Genomic DNA, 22,768 nt, shown 5'->3' on the forward strand with positions numbered 1-22,768 from the left:
TTGTCTCCTGGGATCAGAATTGGTGTTTCACTCTGTCAACAAGCTCAACTATGCAAGCATATGCCAACTGCTCCATTCAATGGGTTCTTGCAACTCTCTGTTTGTGGCCTCCTCACTTTCTTCCTTGTGCCAGCAGCTCCTGGTTAGGCTCTGAAAAAAAATGTGACATAACGCGCCAGGTGTATGCAATGCTTGCCAGAGCTATTTGCAGCTGAGCAGTGTCCATGCTTGCCACACTGTGGCATCTACACAGATAATCAGGGAAAAAAGGATGCAAAAAAATGTTTTGCTATTGCTTTCAAGCAGGGAGGGAGGAGATATGTGCATTATAGGAGGCTGACAAATGTACCAGGACAACCCATTGCAATGTTTTTGTCCCATCGGGCATTGGGAAGCTAATCCACAATGCACATTGACATCAGGAACTGTGGGATAGCTATCCATAGTGCATTGCTTTTAAAGTCGAAGGAGCCACTCAACTGGGGATGCACTCCTTTGATCTCATGTGCCCAATGAAGACATGCACCTTTGACTTTGTAAATTCAACTTTACTAAAATGTCGACCTTAATAAATTGTCCTGTAAGCACACTCTAAATTTGGCCTCCAGGATCTCTCTCCTATCTTTACCTTTGTCATTGGTACCAACATGTGATGTACCACAAACACCAGTTCCTCCACAGCATTATGTATAAGCATGTTGAGATGTCTTGAGAGATCTGTAACCTTCCCACCTGGCAGGTAATTCGCCATGCATTTCCCCTAGCTATCTATATTACAACTAATCAAATCCCCCACTATTACTTGTCTCTTCCCAACAACTGTAGTTCCCTTCACTGGAGAGGTATCCTCGGAGCAAGTGGATACCACATCATCATCTAGAGCAGTGATGGGCAACCTAGGCTAGTTATGTGGGCCACAAGATTGTCATAACCAAGATGGTCTCCTGGGTTAGGATAGTTTTGTTAACAGGGCTGGCGTAGATAGAATTTACACCATAGCAGCACTTGGATTGGATGCAGAGGGTATTTACAGCTCTCTTAGTCAATATAGTGTGCAATCAGCACATACCTCACTTCACCTGCCCTTGCTTTATGTGGATGCCACTTTGGTGATATTGGCAGGAAGAAAACTATGCTGATGGAAACCTGCAGAATACAAAAGCCCTGCATGTGAGCAACAGCAAGCAATGTCCCACAGGCCACACAAAGAAGCCCAATGGGCCACATATGGCCAGCGGATTGCTCATTGCCTACCATTGATCTGAAGGAAGGGTTCCAACTATGGGATCATTTTCCTCATCTCTACTTTGTTGTTCTCCTTCCCTGATGCTTTCATGCTCCTGAAAAGCACACAGCCTGTTCTACTGTGCAGGTGGCTGCAAACTTCATTGGTTGTAAGTGGTAATGATAAGAAGTGTTCTCTCATTTCTAAAGTGTCCAGTTTGCTGTAAGACTCATATAGTGGAGGCGTTAGGAAGCACACATCTCATACCCTCCTACTACCCAGACTGGATTACTCACAGCTGTGAGTTAACCCAGTCATGGAACATTGCGGGGGAGGGGAGAGATGAATCCAGTTGCCAATTGCATAGCTAAAATCAATTTATCCATGGTCAACTTCCATGTCTGTCTGAACAGCGGAATGTTGATGGGAGCATTCCCCACTTATTCCTCACCTCTCTCAAGGAATATAGGTTTGACCAGGACCCCGAGAGTGTCATTTTTTGCATATGCAAAATAAAACCCTAGAAGGTTGATCCTGAGTGGGTCAATCTTCTGTGGTTGTGTGGCTGTAGCCAGAGAGATTTGAAAGAGGGTAGCAGGGGATAGGAGGCAAGGGTGTTCTACAGAAATTAAAACTGAAATTTTTCTTCTCAGAAAATACAATTAAAAGCTTCTCAAGCAACTCCCAAATGGGAAACTCCTCTTTGTAAACTTTTCTGGGTTCTGCTGAAGGCAACAGAGAGCATACACAAAATACTCCACATATTAGTCAGCTATTTAAAATTCATCTACTCTGCAAAGCAGAGTTGTTTGCTTCCCCATAATCTGCTAGTTGCAAGAAGGAGGACAATAAGCCTGTCCAGGTACCATGGAATTGTTTAACAATCAAATCACTGACAACAGCTAACTATAAATAAGAAAACACAAATACATAAATAATCATAACTGCACATGGACTCACACAATCGTGCAAGAGCGGGAGGGATAGTTCAGTGGTTTGGGCATTGGCCTGCTAAATCCAGCATTGTGAGCTCAATCCTTGAGGGGGTCATTTAGGGATTAGGGCAAATAGATGTCAGGGATGGTTCTTGGTCCTGCCAAGAGGACAGGGGACTGGACTAGATGACCTCCTGAGGTCCCTTCCAAGTCTCTAGGAGATGTGTATCTCTATTATAAAAAAATATACCATACTTAGCACTCATAACATACAGTACACCTAGCTGCCCTCATAACTTGATGCACCCACCTGGTCGCCCCTTGAGTTTTTTTCCCTCCTGCTTTTGGGGTTTATTTCTGCTTTGCTTTTGTCAGAAACAGCCCAGAACCCCTGTACCTTTGCAGGGGTGACTATCAAGTGTCTTCTAAACAGAATTTAAAACAAGGGCTTGACCATTTAAATGTCATGGCATTTTTATTCTAGTTCCCATACTACGAATTAGGTCCATTCAGCTGCTTGGTTGGATGTTGTGAGATCAATCCTCAGAAGCAGCATTGCTCTATTTAGTGCATCCGAGACTGGCGAAGGACCATTAGAACAGAAGAAAATGCTGCAGACAGTGACAGGTTTGGACAAGTACCACATAGAACCCTTTGAATCAGACTGTGCTGTAATCACAGCAAAATAGATGACCCAGCTGCTTCCACCCAACCCCCTAATGTGCTGCTTCTGGGAGAGGCTAGTGTTGTTGCTCTCACAATCAACTCTTACGCAGTCTGTGTCTTCAGTATTTGCTTTTTAGAAAACTCAGAGACCTGACCATGTTACTATAGTAACAGCATGAGATGTGAGCTCTACCAGGGTTATCTGGAGTCTAGGAGGTTCTTGAATGTTGTTGCAGGGGGACTGTTCAACATCTGCCTTTAAACACTAGACGCTGCATGTGTCCTTCAGTAATTGAAATGTTTAACACAGATTCCAGCAAGTGACATGGTACGGATAGGGAAATTTATCAGAGGAACCAGAGATCAAGGCTCTTTTCTATTTCTGATCCAATGGACCAGAAATGGACAGAGCCAGCGTTCCATCTAATTTTTAGGATCCATGGGCAGAATAAATTTTGTTATATGCACCAAGGCATGTGGAGCTGTTCACCACCCATAGAAACATATGCTGCTGGCAGAGGGCAGCTGTGGGCACTCTGCTAATCAGCTGGGTGGCATCTGAATCGCTCCTGGGCAGTCACCCAAGCACTCTGCTTACAGGGAACAATAACTAGAACTTAAAATTATCATTGGTCCCTCTCATTAGAAATGTTTGCTGGCAATGATGTAGATCAGAACTGGACATTTCAAGTTACAGCTGTGAAATCAGTGTTTCATTCTCCAGGGATTAATGGAATTGGTAATTCATTGCCTATGAATTCTCTTGAGATAAAATGATTTAACCCTCACAAGGCAAAAGATAACAAGCATTATCACACAGGACCATTGATACAAGTAGATTTATTGGCCATTATACTTTCTTCGCATTGTGTGGGAGGAGGTATATGGAGACACACACATCTCATAGAACTGGAAGGGACCTTGAGAGGCCATTGAGTCCAGTCCCCTGTCCTCCTGGCAGGACCCAGCACCATCCCTTATGGGGGGGGGGGGGGGCGCTCATGTAATCACAGCCACTGACCATGATGCTCACTCTGTGGACACTCACAGCTTATCAGGTTTTGGCTCTATTAGCCAACATTACACTAATTTAAACATTTAAATAAGAGCTAGAAATTTCAAGCAATTAAAATTAATCATGATTAATTGCTCTGCGAAACAATAACTTAACTTGGACCCTTGTACCCCAAGTGGAGCATAAGTCATCTACAAGTCTCCTCCACTTCACTCTGTCTTGGGACAAAATGTCTAGCTGACTCCATGAGCACCCCAGTTGTTGTCCTTCTGTTAAACAATAAGGCTGCATCTACACAACATTCCCCTTTCGGAAGGGGAAAGCAAATGCAGCCAATCAGAAATGCAAATGAGGCACTGATTTACATACTGTGCAATTCATTTGCATAATGGCAGCCACACACTGTTCTTGAAGTGCTATATTCAGAAAAAAAAAAAGCAGTGTAGACAGGGTTCATTTGAAAACAAACCCCTCTTTCAAAAGAACCTTTTTCCTGAAAAATATGAGGAAAAAGAAGCTTTTGAAAGCAGGGTTTGGTTTTGAATGAAACTTGTCTACACTGTCTGTTTTTTTTTCTGAAAACAGCATTTCCACAACAGTGGGCAGCTGCCATTATGAAAATGAGGTGCACAATATGTAAATCAGTGCTTCATTTGCACTTCCAATTGGCTGTATTTCCATGCCCCTTCTGAAAGGGGATGCAGACGTAGCCTAACAAAATACAATTTATTTAAATATTTTGGATGTTTTCTACAGTTTCAAATATATTGATTCCCATTTAAAAAACACAGAATACAAAGTGCACAGTACTCATATTTATTTTTATTTATAAATATTTTCATTGTAAAAAAAGAAATATTTATCAATTCAAGAAAGTTGAACTTAAAATTTAGAAATAAGTACACAACACCTGTACTCAAACAAAACAATGTAAAACTTTAGAGCCTACAAGTCCACTCAGTCCTATTTTTTGTTCAGCCAATTGTTCAGAGAAACAGGTTTAGTTACAATTTGCAGAATATAATGTTGCCCATTTCTTATTTACACTGTCACCTGAAAGTAAGAACAGGCAATTGCGTGGTTCTGTGTTGCAAGATGTTCCAGATATGCTAAAGATTCTTATGTTCCTTCATGCTTCAACCACAATTCCAGAGGACAGGCATCTAGGATGATGATGGGTTCTGCTCGATAATGATCTAAAACAGAGCAAACTGAGGCGTATTCATTTTCATCATCTGAGTCAGATGCCACCAGAAGAAGGTTGATTTTCTTTTTTTGGTGAGATGGATTCTGTTGTTTCCATAGGAGACTGATGCTCTTTTAAGACTTTTGAGAGTATACTCCACACCTCTTCCCTCTAAGATTTTGTAAGGCACTTCAGATCCTTAAACCTTGGGCTGAGTGCTGTAGCTATCTTTAGAAATCTCACTAATCTGCTGTGAAAGTGTTCTTAAAACAAATACGTACTGAGTTATCATCCAAGATTGCTAGAACATGAAATATACGGCAGAACGCAGTAAAAACAGAATAGGAGACGTACTATTCTCCCAAATGAGTTCAGTTACAAATTTAGTTAAGAAGCATAATCAGCATGGAAACATGCTTTGTGGAATAGTGGTTGAAGCATGAAGGGGCATACGAACATTTAGCATATCTGGAACATAAATACCTTGAACATCAGCTAGAGAAGTGCCACATGAATGATTATTTTCACTTTCAGATGACATTGTAAATAACAAGCATCTCCTTTAAATGTCTTTGTGATTGGCTGAACAAGAAGTAGGACTGAGTAGAATTGTAGGCTCTAAAGCTTTACCCTGTTTTGGTTTTGAGTGAGATTATGCAGCAAAAAAAAAAATCTACATTTGTAATTTACAGTTTCACAATAAAGAGAATGCACACCAATACTTGCATGAGGTGAATTGAAAAATACTGTTTTTGTGATTTTTACCATGCAAATATGCAATAAAAACAATGATATAAACTGAGCATTGTACACTTAGTATTTTGAGTTGTAACTGAAATTAATATATTTGAAAATGTAGAAAAATACCCCAAATATTTAATAAATTTCAATTGGTACCCATTAATTAACAGTGAGGTAAATGAGGTTAACCTTTTAAATCACAATTAACTTTGAGTTAATCGTGAGTTCATTGCAATTAATCAACAAGCCCGAATTTAAATTAATAAAACAAGAAAACCACACAGGTAGCATCCCAAGAGAAATACCATCCTTCAATAATAAAATCCACAGTTAATAATAATCAGTAATGCCTAGCACTTATAGTTTTTTTGTCCAATAGATTCCAAAGCACTTTACTATGGTGACTAACAGTTACTGTCCCTCTTATGTAGATGGGGTAAGGAAGCAGAGAGAGACAGTTATTTACAAAGGTCAAGTAGTGAGGTGTGCTACTGGGATGGTCAGTGATCTAATTTCCCCTTCCCTCTCCCAACTAGAAATCATTGTTGTCTTCTTCTTCCTCCCCATTCCATTGGTAAAGTGAAGCAAGAGAAGAGTGTTTTAGATCTGATTTGGAAAGAGGCAAGACTTGTGGACTGTCTGGCCCAGATCCTCAAAGGTGTTCAGATGTTTAATTCCCACTGACTACATCGAGACCCTCACAGATTATATGAAAGCCTGAAGAGTTTATAATAATTAGGGAGCAGGATCAAAGTCAAGGAAAAGAAGCTAATCTGAAGCAAGTCACTGCAAAATGCTGTTAGGGGAAAGATTTAGAGAAAGCACATTTGAAAAAGTGAGAGAAGGTGCTTAGTTTCTAACCCCGTTGAGACACTGTTCCTGGCTTTGATTCACAAGGACTTGGTTGCTGAGATACCATACACAAAAGCTGAACAGCCGGGTCAAACAGATCATTACAGTGAAATGCACTCTGCTAAAAGAAGGGAAAAAAAGAGAGAGAAAATTAGGATTTGTTGGCCTTTTAATGGCAGAGAAAAATGTGCCATTACTTCTAAAAATGCTGATTTCTTTATATTTCTAACACATTTTAAATGATTTTCTGAACAGGAATACATTTAAACAAAGCATTGTCTTTAGAAATTATTTATCTGAACACACTTAACAACCATGTCCTTTAATTATGGGAAGTATTTAAACTAAAATAGCTACTATTTTAAATCCTGGTCCAACAAAAACTTCAACAGGATAACTCCTGTAAGTAGAGTTAAGCATGAGCATAACTATTTGCAGAAATGTGTCATTATTATTAAAATTCTACATCCAAATCTTTGAAAGGAGATGCCTCACAAAATGATAGCATTTATAAAAGAATTTTACAACTACTTTTATAATCACTTGCAAAGGATTTACCCCTACAGAATTCCTTCTCTTTCTGACTTTTCAAATCAAAGACCCAGTAACGTACAAGATTTTATGAGCAGCATTAAAAAATAATACACCAAACATTTTACACTGATAAAGTAGATTAGGATTACAGAAATGTAAAGCCAACTGTGAGAAGGATTTCATTTTCAATGCTGTAGTTTAGATTTTTACAGTACTTTTGGAATAAATTTCACTTTTGATGGGATGATTACTCACCCATGAAAATTTTACTACAGGCTTAAACGTGTCATAACGTCTTACCACAAAAATTGAATTTTGAAGGACAAGTGAGAAATTCAGTAATAATCTGGATTTACCATCAATTCTAACCAGTTCAAAATGCTACTGTGTGCATTTCTGTAGAAGGATGCTACTAAATCCTGAGATAGAACCATTGTAAATCTTCAAATGCTGTTATTGTAAAATTTACAAGCCAGTTGGCTAACAGTTAGTATTTTTGTGGGTGTGCTGAAATCTATTGTTAAAGATTTTCAAGCGACAAAGATAGGTCTCTTAAAAACTGGGACAGCTGAATAAATTACCTGTTGTATGGATATTTAAACAGATGAAAATGGAACATAGAAAGGTACTAAGTACAGTAGTAACAAAATTTCATGAGTTGGTAAAAAGCAACTTTTTTCCCCCTTTTGGGAGAGAATGTTTTTTATTAAAACCAATTTAATTTCAACAGGGATTTTTTTTCAGATAAAGTATTACTCCACACCTCTGTATCAATTCCTGTCCAACAGTTCCAAACCACATCACAAACATCTCATTAAGAATTTAATGAATAAAATAGAGTTACACCTTATCCACCAGTGAATGGTAATCACCTCTAAGGAAGTACACTGTCTTTGCTGAAAATATATATATATATGAGGCAACAAAAGAAAGAGACTATTACAGCAAGGTCACAACATGTCTGCAAATTCAGTTATTCGTGAGTGGCTGCCACGTCCCTGGGTGGGGAGTGCCAGTAGTCACTGCCTGGCCAGGGCTGCCCTGGGGGAATGATATTCACAAAATTCAACATTCTCAAGGGTTCTCAACACCAAACCCTTGCGATTATTGCGACCCTACTGTATGTTGGATTTGAAATTGCAGGCTGAATTTACATAGAGAAAGTACTCACTCAGTAAAAGTCTTCTAAAACAGTGGTTCCCAACCTTTTCAGTAATACAGCACACTTCAACAAGACAAACAATTCCACAGCACACCCATTTTTTTCAGCTAAATCGATTGCTCATAAATGTCACATTTATTTACGTTTGCTTTGGTTACAGTCTCACTAGAGAGGTTTCCAACATAGTAGCTCATATAACAAGCAAATCAAGGGTCAAATGGGATGTTGAGTAATCAAGTTACCATTTCAGCAGTTTACTCCTGGGGGTAGGGGTGGAGAGCAGGCTCCCCTCCCAACCAGCCTGTTGGAGCCAGGACACAGGCATTTAAACAGCATCCCAACACCAACAGGCTCCTGCCTTCCCTCCCTCTCCCTTGCCACAGCAGGCAGGGGGTGCAGGCACCCCACCAGCTTGTTTGGGCAGAGAAGCAGCATTTCAGCTGCCTTCCAGTGTGAACAGGCTCCTGCGGCTCAGCATTCCCCCTCCCACCCCTGCCACACACACACAGTGGCTGTGCAAAGTTTGCAGGTTGCCAACTCCTGTAAAGCCAGAGCAAGGCTGGTCTAGGCCAGAGCAAAGTTAGTATGAGCCAGGCCCTTCCCTCCTTCCTGGTGATGAGGCAGACTGTTTCATGTTGAGGATTGCTGGTGGGTGGGACCAGACATGCTGGAGCACAAGTGGCTTCCTTTCCTTTCCTCCTGAGGATGCTGCCCCTGTTGCATCTCCTGGGTGCAGCCAGCATATGATCACCTCTTGGGCAGTCCAAAGAGTTATGTGGGGGTGGGGCTGGTACCCCCTTTGTGTCCCTCACCACTAGTCATCTCAGCCCCCAAGCCCTGTCCTTGCAACGCCTCTTCCCCAGGTCCCATTCCCACACTACTGTTCCTCCCCAGACCTCAGTCCATTTGTTCCTCTCCCCGTCCTCCCTACTTGCCCTTAGGGCCAGCTACTGCGAAGTGGGAGATCAAACCTCTCTCATTTCTAAAAGTGCAGCTCCCTGCAGAACACTGCAGCTTACCTCTCTCCGTCCTGAAACCTCTTCCATCCTGCCTGACACTCCTCATTGCTTCATCAGTCAGTGACCCAGCCTCCCCTGCTGGCTTTGCACAACAGCCTTTGGTCAGAGACTTTGTCAAAAATGGTTTCTGAAAGTTCAAGTACACCACAGCCATTGGGACACGTGGTGACTTGGTAGGTGGGTGCCCCCTCTAATTGAATCTGCCCAGGAAGTGTTGCTGTGGCTACTTTCAAAGACAGCTCTTGCTTGAGAAACAGGGTATTACTTCAGGAACTACGGGTAAGCAAACAGGATTGTGCTGCCCCACGACACAGCTCACAAAGGAGCCCAGACCGGATAAGAGAAGCAGCTTGGGAACTGAGCTACCAACAACCCCTGCCAGCATCCGGCCAGCCTGCGGGATCACTAGGGGGGCGCTCAGGGGCTTGAAGTCCGCGCAGCTGATTCAGTTCCTCCACCAACGTGACCCGCCCCAGTCATATGACTAGGGCCCGTGGCTCGGCGCCCAGCCGAGTGGGGGGCGGGCGCACCTGGGCTGGTAACTGAGTGCGGCGTGGGTTCCGTTGCGTTCTCCGAGCTGAGCAGCTGCGCGGCGCTGGGGCTGCGGCGGTAGGAGGCGCTAGAGAGGGGGACGCGGGGATTGCGCCGGCCTCCGCGCAAGGGGAGGCAAGTTCGGCAGGGCTGTGAGTTCGAGTCCCCGCCGTTCCATTCCGGTTAAAATGGCGCCGGCGGGAGGGGGCTGGATTCTCTTTGTTAGTAGGACTTTACATTCCCGCTTTGCCGGCGGAACGGCCGGGGCTCGGCCCGTTGTCTGCTGCCGGCTGGGCTGCGGCTATTCCCGAGCTTGCTGCAGGGCAGCTTGGGCGGGGCGTTGCTCCCCCTTTTGCAGGCCAGGGGCTGCTCAGTGGCTGGCCAGGACCTCCGGAGCTGCTGGGTCTGCGGCTTGTTCTTGTTTTAAAAGTGTGGGGTGGTTTGAGAAGTGTGCACTGGGGACGCTTTGGTCCACGGGGCCCTTGAGCCCTGACTTGGAAGGAAGGTTTTGAGCCCTGTTACTGCATAGAGCCAGCAGCCCCAAAAGAGCAGCCAGTGAGTTGCAAACAAAGGAGGTGCAGGGGGAGGTGGGTTCCCACAGAGCCTTTTGCCTTTCAGGGTTCTGTGGGTGCTGGATACACAGAGGGACGCCTAGGAGCACCATATGGCTGGTGAGCAGTCCATAGAGCCCTGCACAGATGCAGTGTTTGGTATTGGCAGGCGCAAAAATGATCTAAGGATCTCCCTGTCTGCAAATGTGGATACCCCCGGACGTAACATGGGTGTCTGCAAGTTTACAGGGCTCTAGATGCAGAATTTGTATATCTGCAAAAAGGAGCCACGGCAACCATCCACATTGGATATCCTCAGACTTTCAGGGCCCTGGAGATCAACTGCTGTGACCTGCACAGGATGTGCCACGTTTGTCTTTCTCCCAGAAGAGAGAGGTGACTTCATCTGTATGAAATGCAAAGTGGTCTTTGAACTGGAAGCAAAGATTAAAGATGGAGAGACCCAATTGTCTGCATTGCATCAGAGAGAATGGAGGCTTTCTGGATGGAAGTCAGGGTTTGGTGCTGTAGATGCAGCATGCTGAAGAGTTTGAGGAGAAGGGCTCAACAGGGAGGCCCTGCTTCATATAGCAATTGGCTGTTTATCTTAGATGCCTACCTGTACGTGAATGCAAAAACCCTGGGGAACAAACAGGAAGAACTGGAAGTCCTGGAACTGTAAAGGAACTGAGATGTGATTGGAATAACTGTGTCTTCCTGAGAAAATTCACATCTGGAGCCCTGTCACAGATGAGGGGAGGACAGGCAGAGGAGAAAATGTGGACAAGTTACAGTGTTCATCAGAGACCAGTATGATTGCCCAGAGCTCCTGCAGAAAAGCCTGTTGATAGTCTTTTGGGTTAAATTTAGAGGCAAGAGTAACAGGTGATGGTGTGGTGGGCATCTTCTGCAGACTACAAGGCCAGGAGGATGGGGTACACCAGGCTTTCTTTCACCAACTAACAGAAGTTTACAGATCACAAGCCCTGGGCCTCATAGGGGACTTCAATCACCCTGACATCTGCTGCGAGAGCAACACAGCAGTGCACAGACAATTCAGGAAGTTTTCGGAGAGTTTTGGGGATCACTTCCTGGTGCAAGTGCTAGAGGAGCCAGTCCAGGACTGTGCTTCTCTTGACCTGCTGGACACAAATGGGGAAGAATTAGTAGAGGAAGTAGAAGTGGCTGGCACTAGCCATGAGGTTGAGTTCAGGATACCCAAGAAAGGCGAACAGGAGAATATGGGCACTGGGCTTTAGAAAAGTAGGGAACTGACAAGCAGGATCTCCTGGGAGGCCAACATCAGAAGGAAGGAGTCCAGAAGAGCAGGCTGTATTTTAAAGAAGCTGTATTGATGGCACAGGAACAAACCATTCTGATGCGCAGAAAGAATAGCAAATATGATAGGCAACCAGTCTTGGCTTAACAGAAAAATCTTTGGTCAGCTTAAATGCAAAAAGGAAGCTTACAAAAAGTAGAAACTTGGATAGATGACTACAGAGGAGTATAAAAATATATCTTGAGCATGCAGGATTGCAATCAAGAAAGCCAAAGCACAATTGGCATTGCAGCTAGCAAGAGATTAAAAGAGAACAAGAAGTGTTTGTACAGGTACGTTAGCAACCAGAAGGTCAAGGAAAGTATGGGACACTAAATGGCAGTTCTGCAGAAAAGGACCTGGATTTTACAGTGGATGAGAAGCTGATATGCGTCAGCAGTATACCGTAGTTGCCAAGAAGGCTACGGTCATATTGGGCTGCATTAATTAGGAACATTTGCTAGCGGATCAAGAGAAATGATTGCTCCTCTCTATTAGTGAGGCCACTTCTGGAGTACTGTGTCCAGTTTTGGGCCTCTCCATTACAGGATCTAGACAGTGAAAATGATTTGGGGGTTGGAGGCACATGCCGTATGAGAAGAGGCTGAGGGAACTGTGTTTATTTAGTCTGCAGAAGAGAAGAATGAGTGGGGGTCCAAAGAGGAGCAGGAGAGGCTGTTGTCGATTGGTGGCAGATGACACCACTGGTCCATGTTGGTCAAGTTACAGTGGAGGAGATCCAGGCTGGATATTAGGAAAAATTTGTTTCACCAGGGAATCTACTGAAGCACTGTAAGAGGTTGCCTAGGGAGGTTGTGGAACCTCCATCCTTAGAGGTTTTCAAAGTCGGGCTTGATGTACTCCTGGCTGGGATGATTTACTTGGGCTGGTCCTGTTTTGAAAGAGGGCGAGGAAGGTTGGACTGGATGATCTCCTGAGGTCTCTTCCTATCATACCCTATGATCTGCCTGTTGGTGAGCATGCAGGCCACAGCACCTGAGGTGGTCAGAAGCAGACTGGTGGGTGCGGCAGGGGTGAGGTGCCTCACTAGACTGAGTCAGCAGTTTATTAGTAGTGCCGCAGTGGTGGGGGGATGACCTCGTCTGGGAACAGCCTTGTTTGTTTTGACAGGCCCATTGCTGCTTTTCACTTCCTCTCTGTCCCCTGAAGGAGGCTGGCTAACATCTGTCAAGGAACCCTGCCACTTCCCGTTTCCCATCAGAGTGATCACTCGTCACCCTCTATGCAGAGGCTGCTACTGCAAAGGTGTCCATGTTCTTTAGTGGACCTAAGGAGGGTGTGGGAGGAAGGGCTGAGGTCCCAGAGAAAATGTAGGACACAGCTGACCCCTTCCTAGAATGCTCTCTGGGGCAATTATCTGTCATTTTTTTCCTTCTGATTAATTAACACACATCAACCCTGAGGTGAGTTAAGGGAGGTCACCCAGAAGCAGTGATTTACCTCTGCTGAGCCCTCACTTCCTTCTGGAGAAGATTGCTTTAGAAAGAGCTTTCCACGTCTTCAGACTAAGGGTGGGTTCAAAGGGGATTCAGGGTGTTTTACTATACCAGAGTGCCAACATGCCTGCTTCCTGTTAACTTGGGATTGTGTCCCCTCCAGGCAGGTGGAGAGCAAATTAGGATCTAGTAGAGCAAAGGCCTGAAAAGAACCCAGTGTGCTGCCTCTGTGCCATTGTTAACCTTCCTCCCCATCCCCACTGGCTGATCTAGGCTGTTCATAGGATTTGGGGGGAACTGGGTGGTGGTGTAAGAGAGCTGGTGCCTGTGGAGGAAGCTATATATCCCTCAAACCCCACTGCAATAGGGTAAGTTAATGCTGATCTGGCCTTGTTCTTAACTAGCCTTGTTCTTTCCCTTTGTAAGTGGGCAGATTCTGGGACACTGGCTTACAAAAAAAACCTCTACCCTCGTACCATGGCTTCTGGCAGTATGGACAGGGAAGGAGAGTTTGCATGAAGGTGTGTGCTCTTGTCAGATTAGCCTGTGCCTTCTCTGACTTGAGGAGGGTTATTCTCAGGAACCCTCAGCCAGGTTCTTCCAGATCTAGAATACAAAGACCAGAACTTTAAGTGGTATCAAAAATAATTAGATACGTTCATGGAGATTAGGTCCATCACTGGCTCTTAGCCAGGATGGGCAGGAATGGTGTCCTCATCCTCTGTTTGTCAGAGGCTAGAAATGGATGACAGGAGAGGGATCACTCAATGACTACTGGTTGTATTCACTCCCTCTGGGGCATCTGGCATTGGCCACTGTTAGAAGACCAGGATACTGGGCTAGAGGGAACTTTATTCTGACCTAGTATGGCTGTTCCTATGTTTTGTTTTTATGCCACACCATTGCAAAAATGCCCTGGATGCTCAGTAAAACCCAAGCTCTTTTTCATGCCCTTATATGGGAACAACTTGCCCAGGGAGCAACCTGAACTTTAGTGTCCAATTCGTCTTGGTAGTATCTGCTGTTGGCCAACAGCATTCCTTTCACAAGGCTAGCATAGTTTGGTTATTTCATGGCTACATTAGATATGATAGGCACCTCTTGCAGTGTGAGTTGAAGGGAGAATGTAACCATAGGGAAGACTTAGTAGTAGTGTAATGAGTTCTCAGTATTTATTTCATCCTAGAAAGTAAACTCCTTTGTTTGTGTGTGTTTATTTTCAATGTGCAGGTGAAAATGAAACTCATCATTCTGGAGAACTATGCACAAGCCAGTGAGTGGGCTGCAAAATACATTAGGAATCGAATTATCCAGTTTAACCCTGGCCCGGACAAATACTTCACTCTTGGACTTCCCACAGGTAAGTTTTAAAAGAGAATTCATTAAGATGCTGATGGTACTTTCTGTTTAAGCAACAATAAAGCACCCTGACTTTTGGAATTTAAGTGGCATCATGTTCTCCTAATGCAAAGGGGGTATTCCTTTATGCAACACATCAGATTCCCTATAGATGAGTTTGGGGAACAACAGGTGATATGATTTACTTCACTTAGGAAGTCTCTCTGTTTTTAAAGTAAGCCAAGTATATATAGTGATGCCTCCCAAATGACAACTAACAGTCCATGCAGACAGGAGGTGAAACATTGCAGGACAAGACCTCTATTTAGATAATAGAATAGTTGGTAGAATTATGTGCTTACCCTATATGTAAATAGAGAGCACATTCATCCATTTCCAATACTAGATCCTTATTGCCTGAATTAAAGCAGAATCTGTAATATTAGTCTTACAGGGCTGACACACTGTGGAGCAGTTCTGATTCTGTCCAGGTGAGGATGACAGTACATGCTCAGCTGGATTATTGCAGCAGGACACCTCAGCCCCAAAGAGACAATGTGATACAGTAGTTGTGTTAGCATCCGTGAGGTTCTGCTCTGAGTAGGACTTTGAACAGCTGGCATTAGTACTGAATGTCAGATGACATTGTGTGGGTGAGCCAATGTTTTGTAATTAAATAGTTCAGGCCTTCAGTAACATAAAACACTGAATCATACAGAGTGTTTACTCAGTCTTTCACAGTGCTGTGCATATGCTATTTCCACTAAATGTTATGTTTCCCACGATCCTCCTTCTCTTTCCTAGGAAGCACTCCTTTAGGATGTTACAAAAAGCTGATTGAGTATTGCAAGAATGGAGATTTGTCCTTCAAATATGTGAAAACCTTCAATATGGATGAATATGTAGGTGAGTCATCTGATGAAATGTTGTGCTAAGGACTCAATCCAGCTTTTTTTGGGGTAAGAGGTCCCAAACTTATTTGATTATGCTGAATGAAATCATACATTTACGTTAAAACAAAATGCACCACTTTGGAATAGAATGCAATGTAAAATGATCCCAGAACAGATTAGGAGGGGAGGGACAGGAGCTTGTAGTGTTATGTAGTACAAATTACCAAGATAGGTTGGCCAGGTTTGCTGCGAATGGTGTCTGGTTGGGAAAGTTGGCAACCCTATAACAAGCTGCAGTTTTGTCCTCTGGTTAGAGAGATCACATTAGCTAGAACTTTCAAAAAGGTGACTGATGTTATCTGAGTATATGATTTTAAAAAGTCCACTGAAGATGCTGTTAGTAGATGGTATGTAACAACATCTTTGTTTCCCATTTTAGTCCAGCTTTGTTGTGATAAGGGAATCTGCTGTTACTTTGGATGCAGTGCTGCAGCCCTGTCCATAGTTAGTAAAGGACACAGGCAGTGATCCAGCAAGACTTCACTTTAGACTTACTGATATGTAGCTGTTAGCAGCAGATTGCCTTGTTTGAAGTTGTGATGCAATAGTCTCTTTGAGCTAGTACAGAGAGACCAGAACAAATCCTCTGGTTATCAAGGTACCAAACATGAGTGCTAAAAATGCACATTCATTTGCTCTTTGACCTTAATGTTATTGCATTCTCTTCCGGAGTTGATTATTCGCAAAAAGCCCATCCAGTCATACAGTGCTATGGATCAGGGTTGTGTAGCCTATAAAAGATGACTCTGTAACAATCAGGGTATTCTTGGAAGAACTGTTAGTCACTGAAGTTGCTTCTCTGGTTTTGACATACTATTAATGAGCTTGAACTAACAAGTCTGCAGAATATTGTAAAGACAAGAAAATTTAATCTGCTCTGTATCTGCTCATTTGGAGAATGTATTCCAGAATATTAATGCATCTTATCTATATAACTCAATCTACCTCACCCTAATGCTGATCTCACTGGAGCTATAGTGACTGTTTTATAAACTCACTTTAACGAAGCCCAGCTTGAAGGGTAGATGGGGATATCTGGCATTCACTTGTACATATATTTGCATAAACAGGGGTTTTCTTACAAGTTTTTATCTAGGTTATTTGTATCCCTTTCCCTCGTCCTCACTTTGCATTTAGGGTCCCAGCCGTAAAAGTTGTAGCAAATGGGGAGTGAAATACAATGGCACCTCTTTGAAGCAGGGATTGCTTCTGTACCATGTCCAGCACAATGAGACCTGGGTCCTGAAGGGGACTGCAGATGAGTGTAATATAGACCTGCAATGATCAATGTTCCTGATCCCCAGGTCTCCCCAGGGATCACCCAGAAAGCTACCACTCCTTCATGTGGAATAATTTTTTCAAGCACATTGACATCTCTGCAGAAAACACCCACATTCTGGATGGAAATGCAGCTGACCTACAGGCAGAGTGTGATGCTTTTGAGGAGAAAATCAAAGAAGCTGGTGGAATCGAACTCTTTGTTGGAGGTGAAAATCTAAATAAATAACAGCCTGAGGGAATACAGCTTTGTGCTCAGAAATCCGATTTTGTTAAATCACTTAAGAGATTGCAGTCAGTCAAGCACTATGTGCATTCCCTTGCCAAAGTGTATGCATACCTGTTAAGTGTCTCCGCTAGCCACTCCCTTCTGTGTCTTTGTTGGGGACAAACACACACGCTCTCTGTGGTTTTATTTCTCTCCAATGAAAGGCTTAATTTGTCCTAGAAGCAGCTCTATCCCTGCTCCAGCCTTACTAGGTCAGTGTAATGTGTGTCTCATATTCTGAGATCCATCTACTTGAAGACGAGTCTCAGGCTGCTGGGATATGGGGATACTGGTGGCGTGGTTCTGACTCTTGGCTATGCATGACCTCTTTAAGGAGTGTTCTTTACAGGCTTAGTTTTTAAAGTCCAGCCGTTTTTGAGGGGTGCTTAGACGGAAGAGGAAAGAAGTGTAACGTTGTTTCATGGAAGTCAAATGGCTAAAGAAATGTTGGTGAAATTCCTGCTCTTACGTGTTTAAACACCATTTTATTTAAGATCTAGATTGGGAACTTCACTCCCATAGGTGAATTCTTGAGAAGAATGGTAGGGAAGGGAGGGCAAGAAGGAGCTGTGGTAACCGAAATCGTGCTGCAGCCTTTATAGATAAGTTTTTTACTCTGTAATTGCTGTAACCACCTATAAGCCCTCTAAGGCAGTGGTGACTTCAAACTTGAGGTTTCTCCAGTCAGTTTTGCTTTTGGGTGCTAACTTCCAAATTACTTCCCAAAATACAAAGGAAGAGCAGCCCTAACATCTGATGAAGCGGGTCTTTGCCCACGAAAGCTTATGGTCCAAAATATCTGTTAGTCTATAAGGTGCCACAGGCCTTCTTGTTGTTTTTGAAGATACAGACTAACTTGGCTACCTGATACCTGCTCTTGTTGACATCTGTGGGAAATTTGCCATTCATCTCAAGGGAAGCAAGATCTTGAAGTTTTAGCAAAGTTGTAAGTTCTTGTATGAAAATCGTGTTCTGTAGCTATTCGTAGGAGACTATAGCGTCCTTTTATTAAAAGTAATGCTGGCTTTGCTTCCTATGATAGTTTAAGTATTATGTCACCTTAACACTTATCTCCAACGCAGGTATTGGCCCCGATGGCCATATTGCCTTCAATGAGCCTGGCTCAAGTCTGGTGTCCAGAACTAGAGTGAAAACATTGGCTATGGACACCATATTGGCTAATGCTAGATTCTTTGATGGCGACCTCTCCAAAGTCCCCACGATGGCTCTGACAGTTGGAGTAGGCACAGTCATGGATGCTAGAGAGGTGAGAAGGAAAATACAGTGACTCAATATAGTGCTCCATGGAGCATCAAACGATTGTCTAGTCCTCAAGCAATGATACTTTCTGCAGCCCAGCTCCAGATGTTAGTTTTCAGAAGCACAGTTTGATCAACAAACCAACACCACAACTACCTTCTTGTATCCTAGAAAACTGCCTCATGTCCCCACCCACCCCCCGAGGCGGCTTTGACTCCCAATTTAGCTATGATCAAATTAGCCATGCAAACTGAAGGGTACATAAATGTGGATGAGGGCGGAGATTAGGTTCTAATGAAAGAAACCATATATGCAGGGTGAGGAAAAGGGGGTTGGCTTACCAAATGGTCACGTTCATGACATCAAAGCAAGCATCTGGCTTCCATTATACTGCATTAACATTTTCGTGTAACTATGCAGTACTCTTGTATTTTAGCTTGGGAAGCTGAATAAGGAAAGATTCTGTTTCACAGAGCAAGTGGGAGAACTACTGACTTACTCAAAGGCATATAGCAAATTGTGAGTCACAAGGTAGTGTGTGGTTGAATTTATTTTTATACCTGTAGCTCATAACTCAGTCATCTCCTTTAGCTGTCTAAAGTGCTGTGCTGTACTCTCGAATAAACACAAAAGGAAGCATTCAGAGTTACAGGTGGCTAAACTTTAAAATGGTCAGGCAAGCCATAATTTTGCTAGATAAAATAATCCAGCCAATGTGAACAATACTCAGTGACGTGAAACCCTGCCAGGGAGGACTGAAATAGTTTTCTTTTAGATGACTTGCGCATCTACTAGCGTCAGATCACACTGGGGTTTGTTCCTTTTGAATGTACATCACAGAACCTAACAATATGATTCCTCTGTGTGTGTTTTAAATTCAGGTTATGATTCTAATCACAGGAGCCCATAAAGCGTTTGCTTTGTATAAAGCCATTGAGGAAGGGGTGAACCACATGTGGACAGTATCTGCCTTCCAGCAGCACCCCAGCACTGTTTTTGTATGTGATGAAGATGCCACCCTAGAACTCAAAGTTAAAACAGTAAAATACTTTAAGGGTAGGTAACGGGCCAGATCAGGCCATTTTTCCAATTAGTTGGTCTCTACTTTAAGTGCCACCACTTGTAGAAAATCTTTCCTGTCAGACATACTGTGCTTTGAAGGAAGGGCTGTCAAGTAACTGTGATACTAACCCTAATTTAAAAGACAAAACTCTCCCCGGACTAGAAATTTATTCAGGGTAACCATTTAAATGTTTAGATTTTCTGCTAGTGTCACGAATTGTGGCTTGTTAGTAACTCAAAACTAGGAAATGCTATTAATTAGAAGCCATGATGAAAGGAGTGAGGCTAGCTTAATGCTCTAAGCTGAGTGAAGTATCACCATCTTTTTCTGTACATAATGAAAAGTAAACTACAGGTTGAACCTCTCTAGTCTGGCACTCTTGAGACCTGGTCAGTGTCGAGTGAGAGAACTTGCCAGACTATGGGCAGTCAGTATTGCCTATGAGCACTACCACCCCTTTGTCTGCTTACTAGCTCTTAGAAGACATAAGGTAAACTACAGCTAAATGACAGAGCCAGGACTGGTGGCTATAAACAAATTTTATAGGACCAGAAGAAGCTTGGCCACACCAATAAATGGTCCTTCAGTTTACAAAAATCATGCCAGATTATGGATATTGCTGGAGGACTGTGTGCTGGATTAAAAAGGTTCAACTTGTAGATTTAAGTCTAGTGGTGCTGAATGATGATTTTTTTTTTAAATGAATTATGCGGACACTCCCTTTAACATCAAGCATAAAGCAATGAAATGGAAAAATACTGAGTTTAGAGGGTTGTGTGGGAAGGGGGGAAAGAGCAGATCATTAGTACCCTTAACTGCTTAAAAGCAAATGTCCTCCATTCGTTGCACTTCCATGCCCCTATGTAACTTTCCTTTTTCCCCCACACCAGGTTTAATGCTTGTTCATAACAAGCTGGTGGAACCCCTGTACAGTATGAAGGAGACAGGAGCAGAAAGACGACAGTCTAAGAAGCCATACAGTGATTGATTTCTTGAGGTCTGATATGATGCTAAGCGGGCTCTCCTCACAGAAACCAGCACGGGAGGAATTCCTATGCATTCTTCTTGTATTTGTTCATAAATCACCAAAGATGTGCTCATTTATTGTCTCAAGAGACAGGTTGAGTACATTGTTCTTAATAAATTAGACAATAGGATTTTTGTACTGTGTTCTAACAACCTCCAACATGAATTACTTTTAAATAATGAAGCCAATTGAAATAGTGTGTAATCAAACCAGTAACTGATTACAGGAAACATATCACTCAGCTCAAAGGTGAGGTGAAAGTAAAATCACGAGGACCTAAGTTTGGGGGGTTTTTTCCCCTCCTTCCTCTCCCTAAAATACCTATTGATCTCAACTGCACTAGAATCATGAAATTGAAATACTAGTCCCAACTTGAGCTAGTAATAAACTTTGTCAAAGCACCCCTGCATTAATGTATACTGTGCTAGTCTTCGGGCTTTCTTGAAGAGATGCTACCACCTTCATGGTTTGCTGATGTGCTTTCATAAAAGGCCTGATGCTGTGATGTGCACCTATCCTCCACCTCAGCACCATGACAAATGTTGCACCAAATCTGGCCCATCGGTGCTCTTGGCTTAATGAAATGGCTACCACCCAATTGTTCTTTAACTCTAGCTATTATGCTTGTTGGTCAAATTTATAAATCCAAACAAAGTGAATTTTGGTGTGCATCAATACTTAAGACATGGTATTAGACACACATTTTACACAAGTCTAAATGTGTGGATTTGATTTCCTCCCTGTACAGTTAAATGTGCTGCTGGCTGTAATAGTAAGACCCCATCATCCTCACCCCCACATCTTCCAGCCAGCTTTCTTGACATTCCTCAAAAACCATGTAGGTACATTCAGTGAGATCTCTGAGGCTGTCTATACAGCAGAGTTATTTCAGGAGTCCTTGGTCTTTGACACATGCCTGTTATTTCTAAATAATGGCCATGGTATTTCAGCATCAGTGTAGCCTCCTAGCACTTTATTTTGACATTGGGTGCAAATTGCATAGCTTATTTCAAGTTTAGGCGCTCATGTAGACATAGCCTAAGGCAGTTGTCTATAAACTTAGCCCAAGCATTGGTGCTTAATACCTAAATCAACTTTGATGAATGAAATCCTCTGCTGCTTCCTGAACTCTACTGATTTTTACCCTTTACTACCAAAAGGGCTTATGTCAAACATCTGCAAGTCACTGGTGATGTGGCAATCCAACAAACTGTTCATAACTTTTTACATTAAACACATTTTTATCCAAATTTAAGTCATGCTGACTGTCTTTACCCTATAACTTCAAAAGATCTACCAGGAACAACAACATCCTGCAAGGCCACACCAGAATAATTATAGCGGACAGATGCTGCTGTTTCAGAAAGGTAGGTAGCAGTGTGAGGCTTTCAGGTAAGGTCTGATAGCTCACTGAAAAGAGTTCCAGGGAAAGATGATGAGATGCAAGCAAAAGTACAAATTTCAAGAGTAGCTAAGTGACTTAAGACTTAGTGAATGTCAATAGGACTTGCACACATGTAACACTTCTTCAAACTGAGACAAGACAGCAAGACAGTTCATTATGTGGCAGACCCTAAAAAGGGATGCAAATCTTGGCTTTCCGTATGCCATTTGTTCTATTACCACCTCTGGATTTAAAAGCAACTTGTAAAAATTGGCAGGAAAGCATGTTTGATTCCAGAGTCACCTACTTCAAGCAGGCTTCCATTGTTGCAAGAATCCTGTCTTAATTGTAAATTTGTGACACTGAACCAGAAAACTGTAGGAAGTTTTTAAAGCAGGCCAGGTACAGTCAATTTGGTCCTCCTACAAAAGTTCAAAGCTGCTGCAGAAACTATTTTGCCTGAACCATATCTTGGACCCTGTTGCAGCTACCAGTAACATATTGTTAAGTAGCTAGAACTATTTCAGCTTCTATAACTAGTCAGTCTTTACATGTGAGCTATAGCAATAAGTTGTGTATGCATATCTAAATTTGAAACTTGGCTCAGCAATCTGATTGCTAAAGACTAACATACTGAAGTACTGAGTATCAATTGTCCATAGAAAGGGAAAGTAAAACTCAATTATGTGAAACCCGCAGCAAAGTCACTGAAGCTAGATGCATGTTCTGTAGTTAAAGCAAATAATTCTAAATTCTTAAATAACTTTTATTCATCTGTCTTACATTCATCTTGATAATGCATATTTACTTCCTTTTTACAAAGCTGAGAAAACAGGACTCTTTTGAACCATTAAAACATGATTTTAAAGGATAAAAATTACCAACCTCTTTATTTCATCATTGTATCTCATAGCTATTTCTACAAATGTTTTGCAAAGCTAACACAGTAGGATGAGAGGGGTTAGGAGGCAGACCCTCTTTCTCCAGATGCTGTAGGTATAAGCC

The 22,768-nt window shown here is 42.7% G+C and overlaps 1 protein-coding gene across 11 annotated transcripts; it reads left to right on the forward strand.

The window, feature by feature from the left end:
• The first annotated feature begins 9,823 nt into the window (after positions 1-9,823).
• Positions 9,824-20,381, forward strand: GNPDA1 (glucosamine-6-phosphate deaminase 1). 11 transcript variants are annotated; one of them, XM_075010147.1, is made up of 8 exons: positions 9,854-10,001; positions 12,906-13,001; positions 14,423-14,552; positions 15,335-15,436; positions 16,788-16,970; positions 18,112-18,296; positions 19,171-19,345; positions 20,243-20,381. In XM_075010147.1, the coding sequence occupies exons 3-8, from the start codon at positions 14,429-14,431 to the stop codon at positions 20,338-20,340; spliced, it is 867 nt and encodes a 288-aa protein (XP_074866248.1). In that variant the 5' UTR covers positions 9,854-10,001; positions 12,906-13,001; positions 14,423-14,428; the 3' UTR covers positions 20,341-20,381. The 11 variants fall into 11 exon arrangements, with proteins under 11 accessions (XP_074866252.1, XP_074866245.1, XP_074866248.1 ...); XM_075010146.1 differs by having other exon boundaries at positions 9,856-10,001; positions 12,867-13,001; XM_075010150.1 differs by having other exon boundaries at positions 9,926-9,944.
• Positions 20,382-22,768: the final 2,387 nt, after the last annotated feature.

The sequence above is a fragment of the Carettochelys insculpta genome, chromosome 15, assembly GCF_033958435.1.
Source record: "Carettochelys insculpta isolate YL-2023 chromosome 15, ASM3395843v1, whole genome shotgun sequence".
NCBI classification, from domain to species: Eukaryota; Metazoa; Chordata; order Testudines; family Carettochelyidae; genus Carettochelys; species Carettochelys insculpta.